The sequence below is a fragment of the Empidonax traillii genome, unplaced genomic scaffold (assembly GCF_003031625.1).
Source record: "Empidonax traillii isolate 1590-97213 ecotype Southwest subspecies unplaced genomic scaffold, ASM303162v1 scaffold20:size5563877, whole genome shotgun sequence".
In the NCBI taxonomy this organism is placed as follows: domain Eukaryota; kingdom Metazoa; phylum Chordata; class Aves; order Passeriformes; family Tyrannidae; genus Empidonax; species Empidonax traillii.
The window spans coordinates 4,183,425-4,207,974 of NW_020955213.1; the positions used below are offsets into that span (position 1 = coordinate 4,183,425).

The 24,550-nt window shown below is 48.9% G+C and overlaps 1 protein-coding gene across 1 annotated transcript in view; it reads right to left on the minus strand.

Moving 5' to 3' along the window:
- Positions 1 to 22,452, minus strand: part of GPC4 (glypican 4) — a 67,866-nt gene extending 45,414 nt beyond the window's left edge. Inside the window, exon 1 of the mRNA XM_027899362.1 lies at positions 22,269 to 22,452. Coding sequence (XP_027755163.1) covers positions 22,269 to 22,437 — 169 coding nt within the window. The 5' untranslated portion in view covers positions 22,438 to 22,452. The remainder of the gene's footprint in view (positions 1 to 22,268) is intronic.
- Between the last annotated feature and the right edge of the window lie 2,098 nt (positions 22,453 to 24,550).

Here is a 24,550-nt window from a genome sequence, read left to right on the forward strand (position 1 = left end):
AAAAGGGCAGCAGGGAAGAGAATCCATTGGGAACAGCAAACACACAGAATTACTGAAGCTTCAGGCACAAGGAAGAGCAAATAGAAGAGATCTGGTTGGGAGACAGTTACTTTCTTTGTGAGACTTCTCATTTTTTTCTTCAAATTCCCCATTAAGAAGGCACAAAAACAAAGCAAAAAAAAAACCTCCCTGCTTGTTTTGCCTTTTTTTTTTTCTTCATAAATCTTTGGGCTATTTGCCAAAAAAGCAGGCTTTAACCAAAACTGATTCCACCATAAACTCTGTCATTTAAACTGCAGTATTTTTCCTTCTTAGTATTTTCTCTCTCCACTTTTGGCCCCTCTCCCTCTCCACGCCCCAGACCTTCCACCAGGCACCTCTGGGAATGTTCACCAGTGCAGGGCGGCACCACACATGGGCAACGCAGGAGAAGCAAGAATATGCCGCTGGCAACCACTTTTCCAGTAATTTTACGGGGTTTTTTTCCTTTTCCTTTTCAAACACAGCTGATTCCAGTGTCAATGCACAAAAACACGTTTCAGAGTCACACAGTAGGTTCTTGTAAGATGTGCCCAGGCTCACCTATTTGTGCCAGCAGACTGGCCATCCACTGGCAAGCCCTGGATCTGGCAGACGACTCCTGTGATTCTGAGGATCATGTTTCATTTGGAAAAAAAAATCCCAAAATTACCAAAAAAACTCAGAAGGCGGCAAGATGTCCATGGTTCTGTGGTCGCACTCTGTAAGACAGAGATCTCTGGTGGCACTGCCATGTTTCAAGGCAAGGACCAGTGACCCAAGGCACTGGTGCTGTGGCTGTGTGATCAATCCCCCTGAACATCCCACCCTTCTGATGTTACCAGCTAGGCAGGGGCTCAACAGAAATGAAATTTTCCTGCTTGCAAAAGCAAAACCACACGTGCACCACAACACAAAGCTACCATTTCCACAGGAGTAAGAGCACTAAGGGCACACGAACTGGCAGCGATGACCCGAGCGAAAATTTTTTAAAAAGCCCCAAAACCTAAAAATGTTTTTAATTCCTTAAATAAGAAACAAAGCTCATGGAATTCAGCCACAATTTCCTGTTTTCAACTTAAAATAAAATTAAAAAAATATCCCGGGCTTTATGCAAACAATAATCTAATCTATAAATTGGAACGCAAGAGAGATGTTAATTAACTTCCAGAGAGATTGATTCTCTATTGCAGGATCCAAAATAGGCACTGTGGAACCTGCTGCAATTCTGAGATCAACTTTACTCATAAGGGAAGGAGAAGGAGGAAAAAAATAAACAAACAAAACCCCAAAGAAAAACAAGAAACCAACTGCTAACAACTATAATGAAGGGCAGTGTACAAATAAACATACAAATATCTGGGAAGTAGCAGGGCAATGTTTTCCATCCATAAGGGCATATTCCTTCACCCTGCCTAGGCCAGTTTTGGGCAGAGAGAACAGTCAGCAGAATGCAGAGGCTCAGCAGAGAGCCAGGACCAGCCAGCACCATCCAAAAGTCCCTAACTGACATGGACAGGAGGTCTGCTTTTGCTTCACTTGGTTAGATAGCAAAACCCACGTTAGTCCCTTGCTGCACACAGCTTCCTATGCAGGGCTCACTTCCCATCAGCACAGGCAGCCTGGACTTTGGACCAGAACATCAGCTCCTTATCTCCTTCCTCCTGGCATTCTGCTTGCCAACGGCCACCACATACAGCACCCAGTGCCACTGATCCCAGGAGTCCTTCTTGGGGTGGGAACAAAAGCAAGTCCAAACTCTGCTTCAAGGAGAAACACTTGATCTTGTCAATTTGCACAAGTATTGCTTGCTTGGGGTTTTGGGGGGAAGGACTTACGACTTTTGGTAACTGAAAATATGAACAAAGAGATGGCAAGCTTTGAGAGTTCAGGAGTAGCAAAGTCCAGTTGTAATTTAACAGTTGGGAAACAGGGCACCGCCCCTGTCTCTGCATACCCCAAATATCCCCAAAGGCACCTCTGTATACATGACAGAAAACTGTGAGCTTTGGACTGTTTCCATCAGGAACACCTAAAACCCAAGGGCCAAGGAAGAGCGAGTTCGCTCGGGCAGGTTGCCCATCCACATCTGCCAAGAGCCACAGGCCCGTGCTTCCCCCAGACCCTGCTCAACAGACCCCACCACCAGCACTGATCCCCTCCCTTGACACCAAGGCAAGTACCCAGGGGTTTGCCCGGAGGCTCCTGCTGGTACCCACAGCATTGAAGGGCACAACCTTCCCATCCTCTGGCTGGGACACATGCAAACTTCCCTTTCTTCCAGGCAAGGAAAGCACAAAAATACAATGTGATTAATTCTTTCTTTGGTCTGGCTGCCCAGCTCCCTCGGGTCGTGCTTGATGGATGGTCAGCTCCAGCCAGCATTTCGCACACTCTGGCTCTCTGAGGACCAAGCCTGAGGGCTTCTGCTTTCCAAATCCCCCCTTATTCAAGCCTAGAGACACCCGTGGCCTTTCTGCAAGACCTGATAACCGGTCTGACCTACAAGGGGAGGCAAGGTCCCCCAAATACCTCCAACAGCATTCACACCGTTGCTAAAAACAAACCCAGTGGCACGCAAAGTCCTTCAGCAAGAGCCTCCTGCCAGCCCCAGGATGAGCAGTTGGGGGACATCAGCTCCCTGCACAGAGCAACAGTTGTGCAAAGCCAGCAAAAACAGAGCCCAGACACAGCAAGAATCGTCCATTTGCAGGATGCTTCCCACCAACTGCAGAAATATTTGCTCTAACAGCCTCAAAGTCTTTAAGGAAGAACTCAGTATTTTATTTTCCTTTCCAATCCACTATTTTCCATTTCTCCATATGGTGACTAAACCAACCAAAACCCACCTGGGCCCTCCGCGAACAGAACCCCAACTACCAGACTTTCCCCTTGCAGAACAGACTTGCTCCCCACATGGCCACATCCTGCCGCCCCCTCGCCCCTCGTAGGACAATTAGCCTTAATCCTCGTTAGTTCTGTACGTTTCCTTTAAATCCTGTTACCGCATTCCTCCGTGCACTCGAGCGAGGCTCAGCCGGCCTCCTCCGCAGCGGTGACGGTGACCCCACGGTGCCTCCCGGCTCCTGACCCGCCGGAGCTGCACGGGTCCCAAGGGCTGCAATGCTCCCGGACTAATCTATCTTCACTGATTAGTTCTTAATCAGGAAGGCAGACGTGAACAAAGGGTGCAGATGAAAAGAGAAAGGGGGAGGGAGGGCTAAACAGGGGGGAAAAAAAAAAATATCAAAAAAAACACACAAAACCCCTCAGATTTTCAAGAAAAGGTTCCCCTTTGCTGCTTTAGGAGTCACCTCTGAAAACCTGGTCCAAAAGCAGCATTTGAAGTCTAGCTACTTTCATATTTATAATGTTTGAGTCACTCCAGAAAACCTACGCCAAAGCAGACTGAGTTGGACTACTACATTCATTTATTTTGGAAGTTTATCCAAGCCTTGGTTAAAGATAAACAACGTGCCTGGATGTGAAAGAACATCAGAGCCAGGCTGCCAGAGCGGCAGGGAGCTTCCACCCGCTTTGATAGCGCCAAGGCACAAGATGGTATCAGCACAACCAAAATGTACTTACTCCTTCCTGCAGAGGCACGGGAAAGGCCTGGGAAGTTGTTGCTTGTTCTTGGGAGACATTCCTGCCATGCTAATGTAATGTAAAGGATTCCGCTTAGAAATCTCAGGCACAATCAAGGCATTTAGACCTGACTCATTAATGGTCAACAGTTAATAGGCTGGAGCAGTAATTCCTCTGTCTGGGGACTTGGGGGTGTTTAAGCCAAATCTGTAAAAATATATATATTACAGCTGTACTATTGATCTCTTACTGCTGGTAGGAAGCACCTTTCAGGCCAAAACACTCTGAAAACCAAAAGAAAACCAGACCTTTTCATGTCTTCACTGATTCCCAAATCCAGTAAGTGTATCAGTATTCCTAAACCTGTTTCCAATAGGACCACAGAAAAAGTGATCCGTAATATATCTTGATGCTCAGTACTCTTTTGCCTAAGGAAAATTCTCCACAAAAAATTAAAGTTTTACAGAATGTAATTCCCTCAAAAGCAGCTCCTGCATGTCACGATTGCAAATCAGTCTTTGGAGTCTGACACCGTCCTTTCAATTTAAAGTTTAAGGTAACACCAACACAGCAAAATCGAGGGTCTTTCATGTGAAAAACTGATCTGCAAACACATGGTTAACATATTGCCAAATTGGAGAGACACCCCGAAAGAGCGACAATGCGAACTTTTGGGACTTCAAATAAACAAATTTGAACTAATCAATCTGGAAAGTCTGTTTTCTATTTGTGGCTTTGGGTTTGCTGTTTTATGTTTCTTTCTTTGTCTTAGCTGTTTGTTTGCTTTCAATTACCCAGGCTCCTCCTTATCCTAACCTCTAAATCTCCCTGGTCGGGAAGCGGGCAGCAAGACACCATACTCATGGAATATCAAATGTGAGCTAGAGGATGTGCTAGAAGAGGTTCCTTCTTCAAAAGCTGCTGGTTTTGCTCTCAAATCAACTTATTTTGGTGCCTCCGCTCCACAACAAACGAATGGCACCAGCAGTTTGGCATCCTCTCCTCCAGAGCGGGGACTATTTGCTGTTTCACAGGTCATCAAGAGGTAGCAAGCAAAGCTTACCAGATGTGACTTTTATCACCTCAAGTGGAACTACTATTTTCTTTATGGGAACCCTGGTTTTTAAGGTTTTATCAGATCACTGCGATTACAAAAGCTTCACTAACATGCTCTAAAGCACCTATAAAACCACTAGTTCAAGGTTTATTTGATCTAGGTGGTTTTCAACTTGGAGGAATGACTTGCAGACACAAGTAATTCATCCTATAAGCTTTGACTGACCAGTTGCAAAGCACACTCAAACTGCGCCTGCCTCCTGAGCAAAATTCCATCAACTCACTGACCAAAAGATGTTCTTTTAAGAATATTTTTAAAAAAAAAGAGAGGAAAAAAGGGGGAAAAAAGGGCTTGCAGCAAAAAGGAAGTTTCAATTACTTTGTGAAATCAAGCAGAAAAATTAAGATCCAAGCAAACTTTATTAGCTCTGACAAGCAAATGCTGATGCCTTTGTTTCCGATGTGCGCAAAACTTTTACTAAGGAGGGGCGTGTGTGGTTTTGGGTTTGATTTTTCTTCTTTTTAAGCCACAGAAATATGCATCTTTTTTTTACAAAGTGCTTTACTACAATTGGGTTTCGTAACTTATTCAGAAGAAGGAACTGGCACAGAGCTATCACAAAGCAGCTGATCCTTCTCTAAGCATCCACCAACATTTCCACGTGTCAATAGTACTTCACAAGCACATTTATCTATGTAAAAACCCACATTAATAAGCCCTGCCCCTGTCTGCAGAGCATGCCAAGCAGAGTAACAGTGCAGATAATGTAAGAATTTAGAGGAGGTTAAAAGACCTCAGGAAAAAACATACACAATAGGTCAGATTTTTCAAATGTATTTTGCATCCACAGATTTTTCTAGGCAGTTTGGCTTCTATTAAGCATTTCATATTCAGTTTGCAGTCTGCAGTCTGAGGGGCGACTGGAGGGGTCTGTGGGATCACACGTAAAAATAGTAGTCTGAAGCTTGCAATATAGGGAGCCGTGGTCCCCCTGGAAATAAATTTTTTAGAGGGCTCACAAACTAAGACAGTTTGAGACAGCTACGCTACCCACTGTCCCACTCAGCCCCTACACTGCTCCTGCTGAACAAACCATCTCCTCTGCCAAACCCCCCAACTGGCTCCCAGCCCCCTGAGGACGGGTGGGCTGCAAGTTGGTGGAGCAGTTATTTCCACCTCCTCAATGACCAAAGTCTCACTTGCTTAGAAAATAAAATTCAGTCCAAGAGCAGGTCCCGGGCAGACATAAATGAGCCTTCAGTTATAAGTGGAAAGTTTTCCACAAGACATTTTCATAGCAACACGGAGACAGGTTTGGCAGCAGAGGGAAGGCAGAGCACTTGTGCTGCTCCACACTTTCAGCTCCCTGGCTGTCCCCCCAGTTTAGCTCAGTGCAGGGTGACCTTCTCGGCCCTGTCATGGGCAATGCCCTTTCCACAACAAGCCAGTTTGGGGCTGAATATTCCAATTGAAAAATTCCACTCCAGAATAGGAGTCTGGAAGAGCTACTGCCATTGTCCCAGAGATGCTCCTCCAGAGCATCACAGCCACAACTCAATTTTGAGGAACCCATGATACACCCCAGTACACAGCTGCACACTACAAATATGCACCAAAGCAGTCAGTTTCCGGCATGCTGCATTTTCCAGCCTTGCCCACAAAGCCACGCAGAGGTTTTTCTTGCTTCCTGGAGGACCCCAGTAATGTTGCCAACCCCTTGCTCCAGCCTTGCCTTCCCAGGAAGAAAGGTGATGCTGCTCTGCCCCACATCTTCACTTTGCTCAAGACTGTAGAAACAATTTAGCAATTTCAGCTGGACCAGAAAGATGCATCAATTAAAGGAGTTTCAGAAATAATTAGCTGGCATCACTCTGATGAAAAGCAGGGTTTGGGAAACAAGCCCAGATGAAGGGTACTGGGAGGGATGGCCAGCAGAGCTTGATCTCGCAGCTCTTTCAGTGCAGCTGGAGGACCAAGGCACAGATGTGTGCCTGCTTCCAAGCTCAACCCCTTACTTGGTCAGAGCTCCCACGGGCTACCAGCACATGCAGTGGGGCTCTCTGTGGCTATCAGGCCATCAGAAGAAAGGCTACATGGGAAATGAATGAGCAGGAGGTATATGTGATACTGTATCAGGAAAGAAAAGTAATTTTTAAAAAATCATATGCTGATGCCTTCAGCAGGACACCACAATTTGACAGGACTTTCAAATGTTAAAGGTTGAAAAACTCACACCAGGTTATTGCAAAAGGCAGGAAGAACACGCTGCTCAAAGGGGATGCCAGAACTGAAAACAAGGAGGTGGGTCAGGTTTAAATCTAAACAGGTCCACAGCACATCCATCCTAGGGCCACTGTTTATAATCAAAGAAAGGCAACTTTATACACAAAGATCACACACTAGTGATTCCTGGCTGTTCCCAGGAAGAAAAGCTGCTTTTCAGTTGAACTTTCCGAGAACTGTTCGTGTAAATAAGACAAACCTCCAAAAACACACATGGCCAAGGCTGAAGCACCACATGGAGAAAGGCAAACAAGCAGCACAACAGGAGACAGGGGAAGTCCTGTGCCAAAACCCCAAAGTGCAACTTGCCAAAGACCTTTGAAACGCCCCAGAAATTGGGCCACCGTGCACAGGGAGGGAAGAGAGAAACTGTCAGCAGAAATCCTCCCTCCAGCAAGAGGCACAGCTCCAGGTTCAGTCCTCCTGAAAAAAAGGGGGACAGACCCCTTTCAGGCCCCAGAGAGGCAAGAGGCATCAACTCCAGCTCCACCTTAGCCATGGCACAGGGCAGGACATCCCCCAGAGATCCCAATGGCAGGGTCACTGATTTCACCCAGGGGCATTTATTGGGAGCAGCAGCACTGGGACAGGAGTGCAGCCCCCCAACACCAGTGACATTCAGAACCAATCCATACACCACCTCACTCTCAGCTTTATCTCCCCTTGGACAAACCACCTCAGAGCTAAGACCACAGCTGAGTCTGTAAGCAAGATTTTCTGATCCGAAAAACGTGCTTTTAAGCCCTTGCCTGCTACTCCCACTGTGTTACTTTCCCAACAGCAGGGTATCCATTGCAGAAGCCACCCAGCTCACACAAGCACTGCACTGTGCTCTGCCAGCACAACACGACCTACGTCCGAAAACCCATCCCGCTGCTGAAACAGACTCCCAATGTATTCCCAGGTCTGGAACCACCAGCCTGCCAGTGTTTGTGGAAAAGGCGAGGCTGAGTAGCTCAGCCTACCCTGGAAGAGGTAAGAAGGGGGGTAGGAGAGAGGGGAGAAAGGATTAAGATAAGAATATCACAAAATTGAAAATTCCACCTTCTCCCCCTCTCCAGGATGCCCTATCTATCCCGCTCTCCTTGGTGCAGCTGTGAACACTGCTGCAGCCTTATCTGCCGGCAGCTCCACATGGGCACTCCTCCTCCTCCTCCTCACCACAACACAGATAAATCCTAACATCTTTTCAACAATTCCCAAGCCAGTTTCTGCACTGCCACCTTTGTTTGAGCAAATCCCTCCCAGGAGGGAGAGCAGCATCCCAGATGAGGGCAACTGCCCGCGGGGAGGGCAGGAGAGCACACGAGACCACTTCAGCCTTTAAAAAGGAGACCTTCCTTTTGAATTCCCTGCCCCCCTTCCAAACACATTTCACAGTGCAGGCACGTGCCTTCTCATTGCTGTTCCACATAGGAACATGGCACAGGGTCACATTTCCTTAGGTATTTTGGAAAAAGCAAGTTTGGGAGACCTCAGCCCCATTATGGCAGAGACTGCCCACCTGCAGACCCCACTTTTGATCCCTCCTCCTGCAAAGCAGCTGGGCTTGTGCAAACAGCTTTGGTGGGGTGGGAAAACAACACACTGGGCTGAAAGTACCCAATTGTATGAGGAGACAATTGCACCGAGGTTTTGCTGGCAGGCATCGAAGGGGTTTATTTTGTCTTCTTAAGCACGGCCCTGAGCAACCTGGGGGGAGGATCGAGTGCAAACAGGACCTTTGCCATCCACCTCCCAGGTGGTACCATCCAAAATCCACCAGGAGCAAAGTAAACTGTGAGCCCCAGGGAAGGGATGGCTGATTAGAAGGATGGGATGGATTTACCAGTTGTGTTAGCCCTTCCCAAGCAGGGAGAGGGGCTCCCACCCTCCCCACAGCCAGCGCTGTGCTGTCCCAGCACCTTGTGTCAGCAAAAACACGCTATAAAAAGTTTGCAACTAAAAAAAGCCCAGAGAAGCGATGGGCAGTGCCTGCAGTGGGGAGGCACTAAGCGATCCAGTGATAGCAAGTGTTGCTGGCAGGGCTGAGACAAGGCTTTGGCGTGAGGGCTGCCGCTGGTGCGAATCCGCGTGGGCTGGGTGTCTCCAGCGGATACTGTGCTGTGACCAGAGCAGCCTCTCACCGCGGGGATGAACCCTGTCCTGCTTCTCTCCCGACAAAAAAGACCAAGAAGTACCCAGACAAGTGCCTGCAGCAAAGCGGCAATGGGCCATGTTGGTTCAAATCAATGTGCCTGGGGCTCAGCCAAGGAGATAATGCAGGGACAGGGCAGAAAGGACACAGAGGGCAGAAAACCAGGAGCCAGCAACTATCCCATGAGAGATCAAATACTGGCCACCACCCCATCAGTGGGGTGGTGTCCACAAGCCAAGACTTACTTTCTTTTTTAAACTCTGCCCACTCTTAAAAAAATAAAAAAAGTTTCCCATCCTTAATAATCAAAGGGAGAGGCAGGCATTGGACAAGTGTACCCTTCCAGCCTGGACACCCTGGGACAAAAGTCCAAGCTAACACTTAAGCCTTGAAGCTTCACTCGAGCCCCCAGGTAAGAAGATTTCCAAAACTGTCACAAGCTTAGGGACAGCCCCCCTACTGCTCTTGTGCTATTTTCAAACAATGACATTTTTTCCAAAACAAAGTGTTTTGCAATCATTGAGCAATCCTTTCCTTTTCCAATAAAAAGTGAAATTCTCTTCATTCTCAGCCGGTTGAGACGCACAACCACAGGCACAACCACCAGCTCCAAATCCATCCACCCCGCAGATGGCCACGTCAGAGCCCTCACTCAAGGCTCCCACACTGGGCTGGCACCAGGCAGGCCTTGCTGCGCCACTGCTCGCAGAAGACCAGGAAAGGTTAAATTTTAACTTGAAACTCCTTCCCTAAGCTGCCTGACTTGTCTTCTGAACCTTGCTCCTGTAATTGAGGGATTTCATTTAATCTATTTAACTTTCAAGGGTGTTCCTTTTGCCATAGCTTGTTTCTCCAAAAAAGAAATTGCTTAATGTCCTGGAGTATTTATATATATAATGAAAAGCCATGGAGTTGAATATGACCTATTTCTCATAGCAATATAAGTATTTCCAGGTCCTGACAAAGGCACAGTAAAAGTAGCTCTACAGCAAAATGAAACTGAAGCCAATAAAAGATTTGCTCTGAAAGAAATTAATATGAATCAAATCCAAGGAAGCAGATTTCATGGCACAATCCACCTATGTTAACTGCCCAGTAGTCTCACAAACTGCAGGTCCAAAGGCAACATACAGTAAAATTTACATTTTGTGGTCACTCAAACAGACATCTGGTGCAAAGGCTTGCACTTTAAAATAAAAACCCATTGAAAGCACTTCTGAAAGAACTTTGCAGTTTAAAAACAACACCTAGGAACTAAGTGGGACTGAACAATTTAATCCCAAAAGACATCTGGGCAGCCCTGGGGCTCGTCTCCAGTTCCAGCTGGGAGAACACGAGGGGTTAAACTTGTGGTGGGCTCATGCAGCAGGAGCATGAAGGGCCTATTTAAAAAGAAGAATCAGAAATAAGGAATTTTGCCAGTTTTTACCCCTGATAAATCCGCATTCCAGTCTGTCAGCTATCTTGTTATCCCCAGAGCTGCTGAAGTGTCTTTGGCTGTAACTATGCATGACTCTGGCTTTGAGTAATGGAAATAAAGTATGTGCATTGTGACTGCAGCGTTCCTTTCCCAACCCCTGAAAAAGAAAGGCAGAGCAGGAGGAGATCCTAGAGCAGCTCAGGAATTTTCTACAGAGAAGCTGGAAAGCCGTTTGCACCCTCCATCGGCTGCCCACCCTACCAAACCTGCCTGGGGAGGGATGCCTACAAGTTGGAAAGGAGATGCCAAGTTTTAGCCTAATACACCAGCTCTTACTGTCTGTAATAACAAACAAATAAATACTCTTCCAGATTCACAGGTCCAGTTTAGTTGGCAATTCATACCCGGCAAACATTTGGAAGCAGTATTGTAAAATGAAACAAAGCTATCATTTACAGGAAACCCTGCCTCGAGTACAAATTATAGAGTTGTTAAGTTTATCTGGGAATGCCTTGCCCCTGAGTGCTATATAATTATTCCTAAATCTTTCAGGAAAGAATGCAAATATTTTCAAGCCATAATTCATTGACAAGAAGGAAGTCTCATTTAACCTTCAGTGCATATTTTGATACCTAGAAATTAACCCCTACTTTCCACAACTGTTTTTCAGGATCCTACTGAGCCGGTTGGGCAGCGAGTAGACCCAGCCCTTGTTTTGTCAAGGTTGGCCAGGAGCACCAGCCTTGCCTGGAATCCTTGCCTCCTCCCAGACTGCTTCCACAGCAGTTTTGGGGCTGGTTTGGAGCAGCATCGTGCCAGCCAGGCTGCTCCCCGCATGGAACCTTCCCAGTAAGGAAGGTTTCAGGCTGTTGAAAAGGCTGGCTGTTCTCACAGGAGTTACGGCAAAAAGAGGTATAAAGGAGCCTTTAATAAAGTGGAGGGCTGAGTCATGTGGAGTTTTCACCAGCCTGGCGCCTGCCACCAGGATCTCTGCATCCCTTTGGTGAGCTGGATTCAACAGGGCTGCTGCAGCCCTGAGCCCCATCTCTTCCAGCCTCCTCTGCCCACCAAGCCACAGCTTTCCAAATAGCCTCAATTAACTCATGTTAATTAGCAGAAGCCACGTGGCCAAGAGCAGTGCCACCTTTCCCAATCCCCCACTGAAGTGTTTTGTCCTGCACTGGCAAAGACAGTCAACTCATCCTCTGCTCAGGCCCTCCTTCCAGGAACAAAGCTTTAATCTACCACTGGCAGCAAACTGTTTGAGGTATACAGAAACAGTCTCCTGCAGCTGAATTGGGGGGTGGAAGGGAAGGAATGCATCCCCCAGGACAGGTCAGTGGCATCACACACACAGCTCCCCACACTCCTTACAGAACTCCCAAGCGAGCACCCACTGCCCCATGGGGGCCCATCCTGCTCCAGGTCCATGCTGTGCCCAGGGTCGGCTATACTGGCTGTGCACCATCAGCACTCAGCTCTGCCATCAGGGCTGCTCTGAAACCCCACCACACCTGCTACTAAGCTATAAAGGACAAAAATCCACCCAACCAAACAACACCCAACCTTACCTCTTCAAAAGGTTGCACTCAGGCTATTGTATTTTCTTCCCAGTGGCATTACTTATTCAATAAGAGCTCCGAGGTGGGTGTTATCCCCCGGTGCTCCCGGCAGCTCCCTGGCACAGCGGCCAGGTGCTGCGGGAGGCAGGCACTTGCAGCCTGTTCAGCAGCATCACCACTGTTCACAATTAGTCAGACATGGAAAGCAAACAAGTACTACATCAAGGTTAGGCTGCAGCAGCTAATCCAGTAGCTTTGTACACACAAACAATATCCATGATGCACATCAACCGTCACTGATTAGTCCTGATATGGTAGAACTGGGAGGTGGCTTCTTCCTCCTGGTAGAAGCAGATCACTGGATTCCCTTCCTTGCAAATAGGTAAGCCCAAGAGTTTTCAGTGCAAAGGCAAGCACTGCACTGAGAAATCATGCAAGGTAGTTTTAAACACAGCTCTGCTAAGATGCCATGATGCTCCAAACCGCTACAATGATGCTCCAAACCACCATCTGTGTCTTTCAGAACTTGTCCCAGCGACACAAACCCCCTCCACCTCCTCTCCTTTGCAATGACATGCTATGAGCTTTCTTCCATGCCTGGAGCCAGGGAAGGGAGACCAGGCCAAGCACGGAGCCCTTGTGCTGCCTCCTCGCCCCGCTGCCATGCTCAGGGAGTGGGGAGGCAGAATCCTGTAAAACCAAACCAGCATGCGATTGCACTGGAAGAAAGCAATCTCATTATGAGAGCTAATGAAAGCGAACCACAATTATTATGTAAACAGCACTGAATCATTAGCAGACGCTATCAAAGCCATTTTTCCCCCCACCGAGATGAAAAGCACATGGCCCTATGGCACCCTCAGTTCTGTCTCTGAGCCGAGCCAAAACTCAGGAGGAAACCTGTTTGTTTTCCTCCAGTCCAAACCAAACCAGTGGTACCACTCTGACCCCTGATCTGCACACCGAGTGTCTGCCAGCTGCCTGCTCCCAGTGCCTCTGTCCAGGCAAGGGAGCATGGTCACTAGTACCTCACTGCCAGGCACGCTGTGCTCCCCCAAAACTGCCAGCCAACACATTTTGGAAACCCTAAGGTTGGTAGGTGAGCAAAACCAATCCACCCTGCACTACTGAGAGCAAAGGCAAAGCCTTCCTGGGTGTCCACACATACCTGGCAAGGGAATGATTTTCCATCAGGCTTATAATTGTGCTTGTTTCTTTGATCACATAAATGCCCTGTCCTCTCATGGGAATGGGCCAAGGAAAGCCAGGGAAGGTACAGGAGGTTATCTATCCCCCTTATTGCTATCATGCAAGTCTCTCCTATCACAGATTTCTTTCCAATAGCACCACCCACCACAACTGGGTGAAGCTGCTTGGCTCTTTAATCTTCCATGGGGCAAAGTTACCTTTAAAACAAACAAACAAGCCAGCTCCCTTGTAAAGAGGACACTGCCAGTAAGCTGGCTGTAAAGACACTTAAACAAGATCCTCATGTCTGCAGGAGAAGAAAAAGAACTGCATTTTAGCCCAGTAAAAATCCTGGCTCTGTCTTTATGTTCCAAGAATGCTGAATCAAAACAGGCTCCACTCTTTAAAATGAAGAGAGTACAAAGAAGCAAAAAGTTTGTATTAAAACCCATGTAATCTTTTTAAAACACCATTATTAGAACCTGTAGCACCAGCCAAGAGTGATTTATCACCTCCTGTCATCACAGCCTGCAACACAGAGCTTTTTATACCAAACTGTCAATGCTACCAAGCTAAAGCCCCAGCTCATAATTTCTTAAAGCTGGCCCTTTGCTGCCAGCAAATCCCCTAAACCCAGGGATTTGGGGGTTCAGGGTACTTCTGCTCCTCCATCAGAGCCACGTGGGGCGATGTGACCCAACACCGAGCATCCAGCACGGGTTCTGGATGGTGCTTGGAAGCAGGAGGATGTTTTAAGTCAGTGTAGGTAAACAAATTGCCCACGGTTGTTTCGGTTTCTTTCAAAAGGAAAGTCAACGGGCCCGTAAAGGCTTTAACTGCGTTTTCCGATGAGAGCACCTCCCTTACCTCGAGGTGCCTGGTTTTCACAGGGCTAGCGGTCAGAGCTCTCCGAAAACCAGACACCCTGACATTTGGGGTTTTCCTGTGAAGTTGTTACTCTAACACACCCCAAATCACCAGTAATTTCTAGAATAGCACTGCAAACCACAAGAGGTTAAACTGACTGCACATTACTTAAACTAACCTAAGGGTGACCCCTGGAAAGGAACAGCTATTGGATGTTGTGGTTCTGTAGAAACTCAATTACCAAAGCCAATTTCCTATGAGCATTTTTAAAAAAGGAAAAAGAAAGGGGGGGGGGGAAAGGCAGCAACAATGCTGACAATGTGTAAGGGCCACATATTTTCACCTCCTGAAAGCTGCAGCCTCGCCTGTACAAGAACAGTTCCTATTCCCACAAAAATGTGGAAACATATTTTAAACATTTCATCATTGTTTGCTCCCATCTGAATTTGCTTAAAATCCAGACAATTCCCAACTTCTAAATTGGAAACATTAAGAGAAATACTCCTTCAAAATTGTTTGCTGAGGGCAGGTCCCTTCCACCATCCATGTACCTTTCCAAGACCAGAATCTGCAGAGAGAGAAGTCCCTCACAGGGAACTCCCATAAAAGTCCGTCAGCCACTGGTTGTGTAAGCCACAGAAAATATGAGTAGAAAGACAGGAAATGAACAGGTTTTACTTTTCTACTTAAAAGATGAACAACAAAAAAAAGTATTTTTAAGAGGCTTTTTGGGGAGGGGGATCAGGCAAAGCTTTACACTGGGAAAGAGGCACTGCAGTCCTAATTTCACATTAAAAGCAACATCAGGCAGCCCTTAATGAAGACCAATCCCATCAGTAGGTACCCACACACATGCTTTTTAAGCATCATCTTCATCCTTTCAAGCACTTTGCCAGTGAAGCGATGTACTGCTACCCTTGGGGACCACCACCCCTCACCCCTCTTCCAAGCCCCACAGAGACCTGAGGGGTGATGGACTACAAGTCACAAACTAGTGGGGAAGACAACTGTGCTGACTACGGCCATTTTCAAACAGAAAACACCATTCCAAGACAAGCACCATAGTCACATCTTCATGGGGCCAAAGCCTGCCCAAAGCCCACATGGCTGCCACCAGTCCCAGCACACCTAAAGCCTCCAACTTCTTCTCATCAGGTCCCCTCTTCCCAACACACTGCTTTTATCCAAGCTCCTTTCCCAGACCAGAAAGATGTAAACAAGCAGAAAATCCTCCAGCACAAACATGGTGCTTCAGCCACAGCCTCTGCAGGGCTGCACGTATTCTGCACAGGCAAAGAAAAATAGAGACAGCCCAAAATCTCTGCTAGAAAAGGAAAACAGTTTCATGAAACACTAAGGAAAAGTCTTGAACAAGCTGAGAAGCAGGTAAGACGGCCTAAAACAAAGTAGTAATCCCTTCCAATTAAAACACTTGGCAATTAAAATTAAAAAATACACACAGCAGCTTTCTTCTCAAGATGCACAAACCCCCATGAAGAGCACGAACTGCATCTTTCAGAAGACCGGAGGGGTTTGCCATGGGGCATCTTGGAGCACACAAGATAATTTGGGAAGCAGGGGAAAAATTTAAGAGTTTTGCTGGGCCTTGCATTGCTTAGCAATGGGAGAAGGGTTATCTTCATAATCTCAAAAGAAAGAGAAAGCAGGAGGAATGTGAGGAATGCAAGGAGGTTATTGCCCCGGAGACCGGGGACTGGCAGCTCGCTGCTCTCAGCCTGGCCGCCGGCGAGGAGACACACATCCTGACCTCTCTGGCTAACAAGAATTTCCTTNATTCCCCCGCCCCAAAAAAAGGCAGAACAAAAGCAAGTCATCAGGTCCCTGAGGGTTGCTCCTCTTCGGGGAAGAGGCAAAGAATTTTGTGGCAGGATAATGCTCCATCTTAGTCCTGCCCAAACCTGTGCAAGATGTCAAGGACTGAGCCTGTACAACTCAATACACGTGAACATCCACGTGAACATGGAATTCTCCCTCTGTGTATCAGGGGAATGGCTATAGGCAGAAGGGACAGGAGGTGAGAACCACATGTCTGTCACCTCCAGAGAAGCACCGGCAGATCTTTTCCATCCATGCAGGTTCCAGTCTGCACAAGCCACCAGCCAACACCACAGAGTGGCCCAAGACCACAGACATCACTGCCTCAGATAACTGGGACCCATCCAGCCTCCTGACAGAGGTCCCAGCTCTACTGAGCAGATACTATCTGCACCTCCAAGACAAAAGATGCTTGTCTGGGACCTTCTCCTAACAGAGCCATCTTATACCATCTCACACACAGAGCAGTGATGCTTCATCCTGAACTTCCTGGCTCAAGGAAATACCACAGCAGAGGAGAGATCCAGAGACCCAACCCAAACCCATTGCCTCACTGTCGTGTCAGCCTTGCTCTGCCGCTGTTTCAGTGAGAATAAAAAGCCTGTTGACATACGAAAGCCACAGAAAATCTCCCTGAAACTACAAAACAGCACTGAAAACATTGTGCAGCTCTGGCCTCCTGCACAATGTACACACGCCTATTCAGCCTCTTAAAAAACAGCTACACGTCTAAGGAAACATCTGATAATTAAGGCAATTTTAACAATAGATAATAATTTGACTATGAATTGTATGGAATGTAATGACTGCTTATTCTGGCAGAAAAAACAGAACTTTCTATGAAGTGTCTGCCAAGGAAAACGATACTCCCACTCAGCCCGGACCACTGCAAGCAGTTGCTGTTAACCACATGCTTCGTGCTGCCGGCTGCTAGGACACGGCGCGCCGCTGCAGCCGAGCAAAACCCCGCGCTGCAGATTTGCAGAGGGAAAGCAGCGTCCCGGGCGAGTGGCCGGAGCCGTGACTCAGTCGGGAGCCGCCGCCAGCTCTTGCCAACGCTCCCCAAGCCACACGGCCGCCAGTGCCGGACGCCGGGGCGCTTGTTGGTGGCCTGCGGGCAAGCTGCACGCTGCCAGCTCCCCCCCTCCCGCTGTTTCCAGTTGCTAAATGACATTAGAAGCAGCTAAAAATACTTCAAGCGATTCTCTCGTTTACTTTTCCATGCCAGCACTTGTGTTTGCCACGGGGATGTTCTCCAATGGTCACCTCTCCACCCACGGGTGGCCTGGTGATCGCCCCATTAACGCATGCCAGGCAGGAGAAAATCCCATGCCTGCCAAGGACCACTGCCTTCCCCGGACAGGAATCATGGCAGACAGGTACAGCTGGTGGCCAGGTCACTCCACACCTTCAAATGGACAGTGAGGAGGACCAGGCATTACTTGGTACTTCTCTTAACCCAGTAAGTCCAGGAGCTGCCTTGTGCAAACCGACTACAATAAGCTCAGCAGTGCCAGACGGTACAAGTAACACCGGCCTGGACAGGATCCAGAAACCGTTTCTCAGTTGGAAGAGGCCACATGGATGAGAAGCATGTGAAAAACTAAAGGAGCATTTGCTGACCTTGACAGGTAAAACAATGGACATGGACTCGTATTGGCTGGGGGAGAGTTAATTTTCTTCACACTGGCTAGTATGTGGCTGTGTTCCGGATTTCTGCTGAACACAGGGTTAATAATACAGAGAAGTTTTTCTTGTTGCTGAGCAGGACTTATGCAGAGCCAAGGCCTTTTCTGCTTCTCGCACTGCCATGATGGAGAGGAAGCTGGAGGTACATGGGAGGTTGGGAGGAGACAGAACTGGGACAGGTGACCCAAACTGACCAAAGGGATACTCCAGACTATATGACATCACACTCAGTACATAAAGTGGGAGGAAGACAGAAGAGTAGGGGACATTTGGAGTGATGGCATTTGTCTTCCCAAGTAACGATCAGGCGTGATGGGGCCCTGCTCTCCTGGAGATGGCTGAACACCTGCCTGCCCATGGGAAACAGCTGATTAATTCCTTGTTTTGCTTTGCCTACATGCACAGCTTTTGCTTTCCCTGTTAAAGTATCTTTATCTCAACCCGCAAGTTTTATGGCTTTTACCCTTCCAGTTCTCTCCCAGATCCCACGGGTAGGGGAGTGAGTGAGCAGCTGCATTGGGGCTTGGTTGCTGGCTAGGGTTAAACCACAACAAACAGCAATGCCAAAAGCAACCTTCCTGAGACCACTGGGACAGTGCACCAGCACCCACTGACAGCCATAAACACACTGGAAACAAGTGAGCAGCAGGACATTGGGGCACCCCTGGCAGAAGTTACTTTGGGCACAGTCCCACAGGTCCAAAAATCAAGGGCCAACTGATTTCCTCTGTCACAGTGAAAGAACTGCTCTCCATGGCTCTCACAAATAAAAGCAGCTATTCAGTTAATTTCATTTAAACACAGATTATACCAAGCATCTTCACTAAGATTGAACAGAGTGCAGCTTGTGCCTAGCTCCCTGCAAAGACAAGCTCCAGCTTCTCTCCGTGCTCCCCAGCATGGCACCTTCCACACCATTCTGTTTCCTTGCCACCACAGAGCCAATGCCAGCAAGGGAAAGGATTACTCTCCTCCAGGAACTTTCAGGTTAACTGACTACACCTTCCACCATCAGGCAAGATGGTTTTTTCTTTCCTTTTCAATTCAGGAAAAGAAAAATCTACTTCTTCCAATTAGCAGGAAAAGGGAAGGAATTTCCGTCTGTTTAACACCTGAGGGCAAGAAGGAGCCTCCTGAAAGAAAGGTTGGGGTTTTTTGTTTTTTAAATCACAGCCACCTCCTGTGGGTCTCCGGATGCCACCACACCAGCTCACTTTGCATTTCATTCTGCAGCCCCACCAGACCAACCAGGGTAAACAGCCCTCGCAGATGGTTGCTCCCGGGAGTTTTGCTCCATCACCATGACAGCCCAGGGACACATGGGATCAATAAGGAGCGACACATTCTGGGCAGCGTTTGAACAAAGTGAGCAGCTACAGCCTGCAGGATCCAGACCTTCCTGAGATGCGACTTGTCCTCAGGAAACTGCTAAAAAGTCATCTTAAAAGAAGTTACAGGCTGGTGCTCTCCCCACAGCACCTACTATCCACACACTATCAAGAGTCAGGTTTCACAAACTAACCCTCAGGTCTACGCAAGCACTGACCCCTCCAGCAAGATTGCATCTCACCACTACCACGAGCTTTGCCACACATACATCACAGGGCTGAAAGTGCAGAAGCTTCTGAAGATCACTCAGGTACAAGGCAACCAAAGAGCCATGAAATGCTTCCACGCAGATTCACAGCAGTAGTCTGTCTTTACACCTCTAACACCAAGGCTACATAAAAGGAAACAATTTCTATAAGTCCCACACTACAAATAACACATTTTACACCTCTTATCAAGCTTGCAGCTTTCAGAAATGCTTAGGTACTTTCAGCAAGATATAACCTGCTATTTATGTATATTCTAATTAGGTCCTAAACCTGGTCTAAACAAATATTAAAGTGAACTTCTGGGTAATTATGGACAAGGAACATAGCCTTTTAATATCACTGAAATAGCAATCATACAGATAAAAAGCCTGCTGGATTGGGCACTTCCTTGAAAGAAAAAGAAGTTGTACATACCTACTGCTCCAGAAGAATGTAAATGTGGCAAAAAAATCCATGAAAGAAACTGCTAAACCCCAAAAGACCTCCGTGCCCATCCAGGGAAGATGAGTTTTACTTGCTGTCACATAGCCCAGTGCAGGGGCACCATCCAGCTGCTTCATTTTGACAATTCAATGCCAACATTTTGTAGGATCAGTACATCCCTAACAATAAAGAAGTCACTACACTTACAGAAACGAATTTGCCACAGTTTTTAGGGCATCTCTTCAGAAAAGTCTCTGCACTGTGATCTAAAGCAACTCCATAAGAGAATGCAAGAAATAAAGCATAATCCACCAAACCAGTACAAATATCTAAGAAAGGACTTGATGGACTTCAGACGTGAGTTCATGCCAGAGGCAACCACATGTCTGCACATCATTCCATCAGCATCACAGCCCACTGAACCTCCCCAGCCTGTCCTTCCCCCCAGTTTAGTGAGCAGAGGTGTTACCAATCAGAAATCACCCGTTTCCACCACCAGTCCCAATGGGATAGTTGTTGAAGCACATGGCTCGTTACCTCAAAGGCATTTATCTCGTTCTCACCGATAGCCAGGCGCCCAGGTAACGGCCTTTCCAATTCTCTAACTCTCCTGATGGAAAACACACTGCTTATCACCTGGAACACCAACTGAAATCAAAGGTTTGACAAGTGACTCATTTTTTGAGACACATCACAGACCTTTTGCCCTGGTGTCTGACCTCAGTCTCCAGCGTTATCATGGGCAGTGCTTCCCACCCAGCACACCAGTGCCCTGTGCGGATCCCACAAAGGCAATGGCAGGTGAAGCTCCCCACTCTCAGAAAATTAAACACCAGCAGTGGTACTGATGGTTACAGTCTGCATACACCAGCTGAGCAGCAATAGGGAAGATCCAGAGCCGCTAAACACAAGCCATGCCAAAACCACATGAATTCACAGGGGGAACGTGAAACTGGAGCAGGTGTAGCACCTCACTGCAGGTTTAATTTTAAGTTCAGTCACACCTGAGGTACACCACACTTTAAAGCTGTACACAGCACACCTCCTCTAAAGACTTCCACCACCTTCTCTGAAATACCCTGCGGGAGCAGGATAACATTTAAAGTACAACTGTGCAAGACCTGTTGCTCTCTAAGCAAGGCCAGACAGAGACTCCCTGTGCCCCTGGAACAGTGACTTAACCCAGCCAATATTTTCAGCGTCATTGCAGAAAGCCTTTCTTTTGTCAAATAATCTTACCTTGCTCATCACATTTCTCTGGCCCCTTATTTCAAAAGCACAGGGTCAAACAGGCAACAGCTTTAGAGCTTCAAATGGAAGCCCTGTCAGCACGATCTCCTCCTGACATTCTCCAAAGCTCACCAAGTCATCTTAAACAACAATATATAAAATAAAAAATAAGGACTAGGTCAAACCTTCCCAATACTAGACATATGAGAAAGCCTGCTCACATCCTGATCCTACACCGATGAGAGCTGGACTCAAATCAAATCCAAGACTATTTATTAGAGACCATTTTATGAAGCAGGGAGGGTGGAGAGAGTATTTTAACTGCAACTAGTCAGACGTTTCTCATTAAAATATTTCTTGGAAAAGTAAACGGGCCTGCAATTTTATTCAAACAGATGTAGGCTAAATGCATATCATTAGTCTGACAATATAAAAGCACAAGCGACTGAAATTATTTTAATTTTGTCAGTGAAAAGGATAATGTATGCATATCTGGAGGGCACACCAATGGTAAAGATTACCCCCAGCTTCTATCTGAGCCATCTAAAGGTATTTACTTGGGGTCTGTCTGTGTTGTGACAGTGTCCCAGACCGAAATGAATGCCTCCAACACTCCACATTTTTGAGCCATTCAGTCATGCATTTTTGTTATTGTTGAAAGTAGTGCGAAATTGCAGTGCATGAGCTGGAGTCCTTGGTGGTCTCCGAGGATTCCAGCTAAAAAGGCACTTCCTTTGTTCCGCGGAGAATGCGGTCCAGTAGGTCATTCAGAAGGGGAAATAAAAGCAGCGGCCCTGGGAGGGAGATGAAGGATGAAACAAAAAGAATAAAATGTTTTGGGTGTGAGCACATTAGCTACCATTTCCTACTGCTGCCGGCTGCGATCACTCCTGTCCCCGGGATGCGCGAGTACCTCGGGACGAAGGCGGAGGGAAGGAAGAAAGAAAGAAAAAGAATGGAAGGAAAAAAAAAAAAAAAAAGAGCCATGTCTCGGTCTCTCCGTCAGCAGCCGCCGGGCACCGGGGCGGGACGGGCCGCCCGCTCCCCGCCGGGGCGAACAGCGGCCCAAGGGCAGGAGCGCCCGCCCCGCCGACCCGGAGCGGGACCGGCAACAGGCGCGGTCCCGCCGCGCTCCGGCACGGAACGACCCGGTCCGGGGGGCGCCGGGACCCACCGCGCGGGATGGGCGCCGAGCTCCGGGCAGCCCAGCCCAGCCGAGCCGAGCCGAGCCGAGCGGGACAGCGCGCCCCGAGCCGAGCTCCGGGCCCCGCGCTGGAGGGGCAGCCGGGCCGGGGGGAGCCCGGCGCTCACCCCGCGCTCCGCGGGGCCGGCCCGGGCGCGCACAAAGGCGGCAGCGACGATCGCGACTCACCGCTGATCTCGTGGCTGGGCGCCTCGCTCTGGCTGAAGCCCTTGGCGGCGTAGAGCCTCCGCACTTCGGAGCAACTTTTGGCGCGGGGCTCGGCGGCCAGCAGCAGCGGCAGGCTGAGGGCGGCCAGCGCGCACAGGACGGGCGGCAGGCAGCCGCGCCGCCGCGGCATCGTGCGGGCGGGCAGGGGCCGCCGGGGCCGGGCGAGCGCGCCCCGAGGCTGCAGCCGGCGCTCCGCCGAGCCTGCCCCGCCGCGCCGCGCAGCAGCCGCGCCCGCTGCCCCGCGCCCCGCTCCGCTGCGGCTCCGCTCCGCTGGCCCGACGTGCGGCGGCGCTCCGCGAACTTGGCCCGGCAGGAAGCACATGGGGTGGTGGTGGTGGAGGAGGAGGAGGAGGTGGAGGGAGGCGGGGAGGGCAGCAGCCAAGCAGGATCGCGCAGGGCCGGGACAAGCCTCTGCAGCCCCCGGGAAAATCAGGAGCTGGGATCCGCCCGCCCAGCGAGGCGGAGCGGAGCCCGGGGATGCCCGCCCGTCCGCACGGCCCCGCGCGGGCGCCCCCTCCTGCGGACAGCCCGGGCTGTGCCTGCAGCCCCGGACCGGCGACTCCGAGCACCCCCATCCCGGCCGCCTCCCGCAGCTGGGGCTGAGCATCGCTCGGCCTGGGGAGTTCCCACCTGGCACCCACGCTCCCACCCACCCCAGCTCCGAAGTGCCCCGCCAGGGGAAAAAAAGATTTCCCGGAGGGGCTGAAAGGGCTGGCTTGGCTGTGCCTCCTGGACTGGAGCTGTAGATGGTTCAGCTCTGCCCCAGTTTTAATAGGTTCACTAAGCTGATGAATTTTGACATCGTTGTGACAGGTTTGAACTATGTGCATGAAAGACTTGTCAAAACCAACTTTTTTTTCACCAGTCTTCTGTTTCCAAGACTTTAGCAGGACAGAGGCCTCACAGGCTCGTACACCAAAGTCCTCCGGTCACTCTGCTTTGTACCCCAGCCCTGCACACAGACATGTGCACTGATGTAAACAAGCCCTGCTGAACCCTTGAACCTTTGGACCAGAGTCCAACAATTGCTCCTTGCTTCTGTTAACTGAAAATCACAGAAATAGTACTGCAAGAATGACAGGCACCATCATAATTTCGGGGGCTGCAATGTCACTTAGAGGGGCTTTCTCCTTGTCTGGCACGGTCATGTCTTGGTGTCCTTGTCCCCCGGGTGCAGGTGCTGTGCAGGGAGCTCTGCCCTGCTGCAGCATCCATGTCTGTGCCCAGTGCTGTGTCTCAACCCAGAGCCACTTGCCCCAGGACAATGTAGTGGCCTGGTGATAGCATCATTTAAGAAACAGAAATGTGCAGTGGTTTACGATACAATATGCTCCTTTGTTATCCTCATTTCTCTCATTGCCACACTGGGGAAGGACAGGCTGAAACAAGAGCAAAGGAAGTTGCCAGCTTCATCCCTTGCTCCTAGGCTTTTGCCACCGAAACTCCAGGTGGGTCGGGAGGAAAAGCCCCTTTGTTCATTTCCCCAGTGAGAGCAAAGCACAGCCATGCTGTCCTGCCAGGCACTTCTCCTGGGAACAAGATACTCATCCAGTTCTGAGCTTTCCAGCGGTGACGCTGGCAGCTCACCACAGCCCTGGGGCAGCACAGGCTGCTGCAGCTGAGGAATCACACCAAAAGCAGGGGAAAACCACATTACCACAGCCTGGCCTGCACCAGCCGTGTTGGAGAGACTGCTGCTGTGGCAGGGCTTCCCTCTGCAGGGATGCAGGGAGCATCCCCTGACTGCACAGGAAATGGGCCACACCATCCCCATGGCAAAAAAATGGAGTTTGCTTTATCATGGTTTAAAATGTCTCCAAAGACAAATCCAGCCATCCCAATGGAAAGGGGTGTAGAGACCTCAGTCACCTTGCCATCCGCTGGGGCCACTCACACTAAGCTGGTGAGACAAGCCAGGCCAGAAGTTCTCATGAAGTTATAAAGTGTCCTGAGAGAGAATAATCCTCTAGGATCTGGCCCTGCAATGTATGACTGAGTTCTGGTTTTCAAAGCACTACCTCACCCTCCCAGCCTTTATTTGAAGAGACAATGTGAATTTTAAAGAGAACTCAGCAGGGAGCACTGCATTTTTTATTCCAAAGTGAGAGAGAAAAACGAGAGTGAGAATGTCTGTGGGGTTAGAGACAGCTTGCCATTTGTTGTTTCTCATAATCCCATACCTCGGTGGGATTTAAGAAACCTCCTGAAAAACACGGAGGGTTTTGTCAAATACTTGCTCAAGT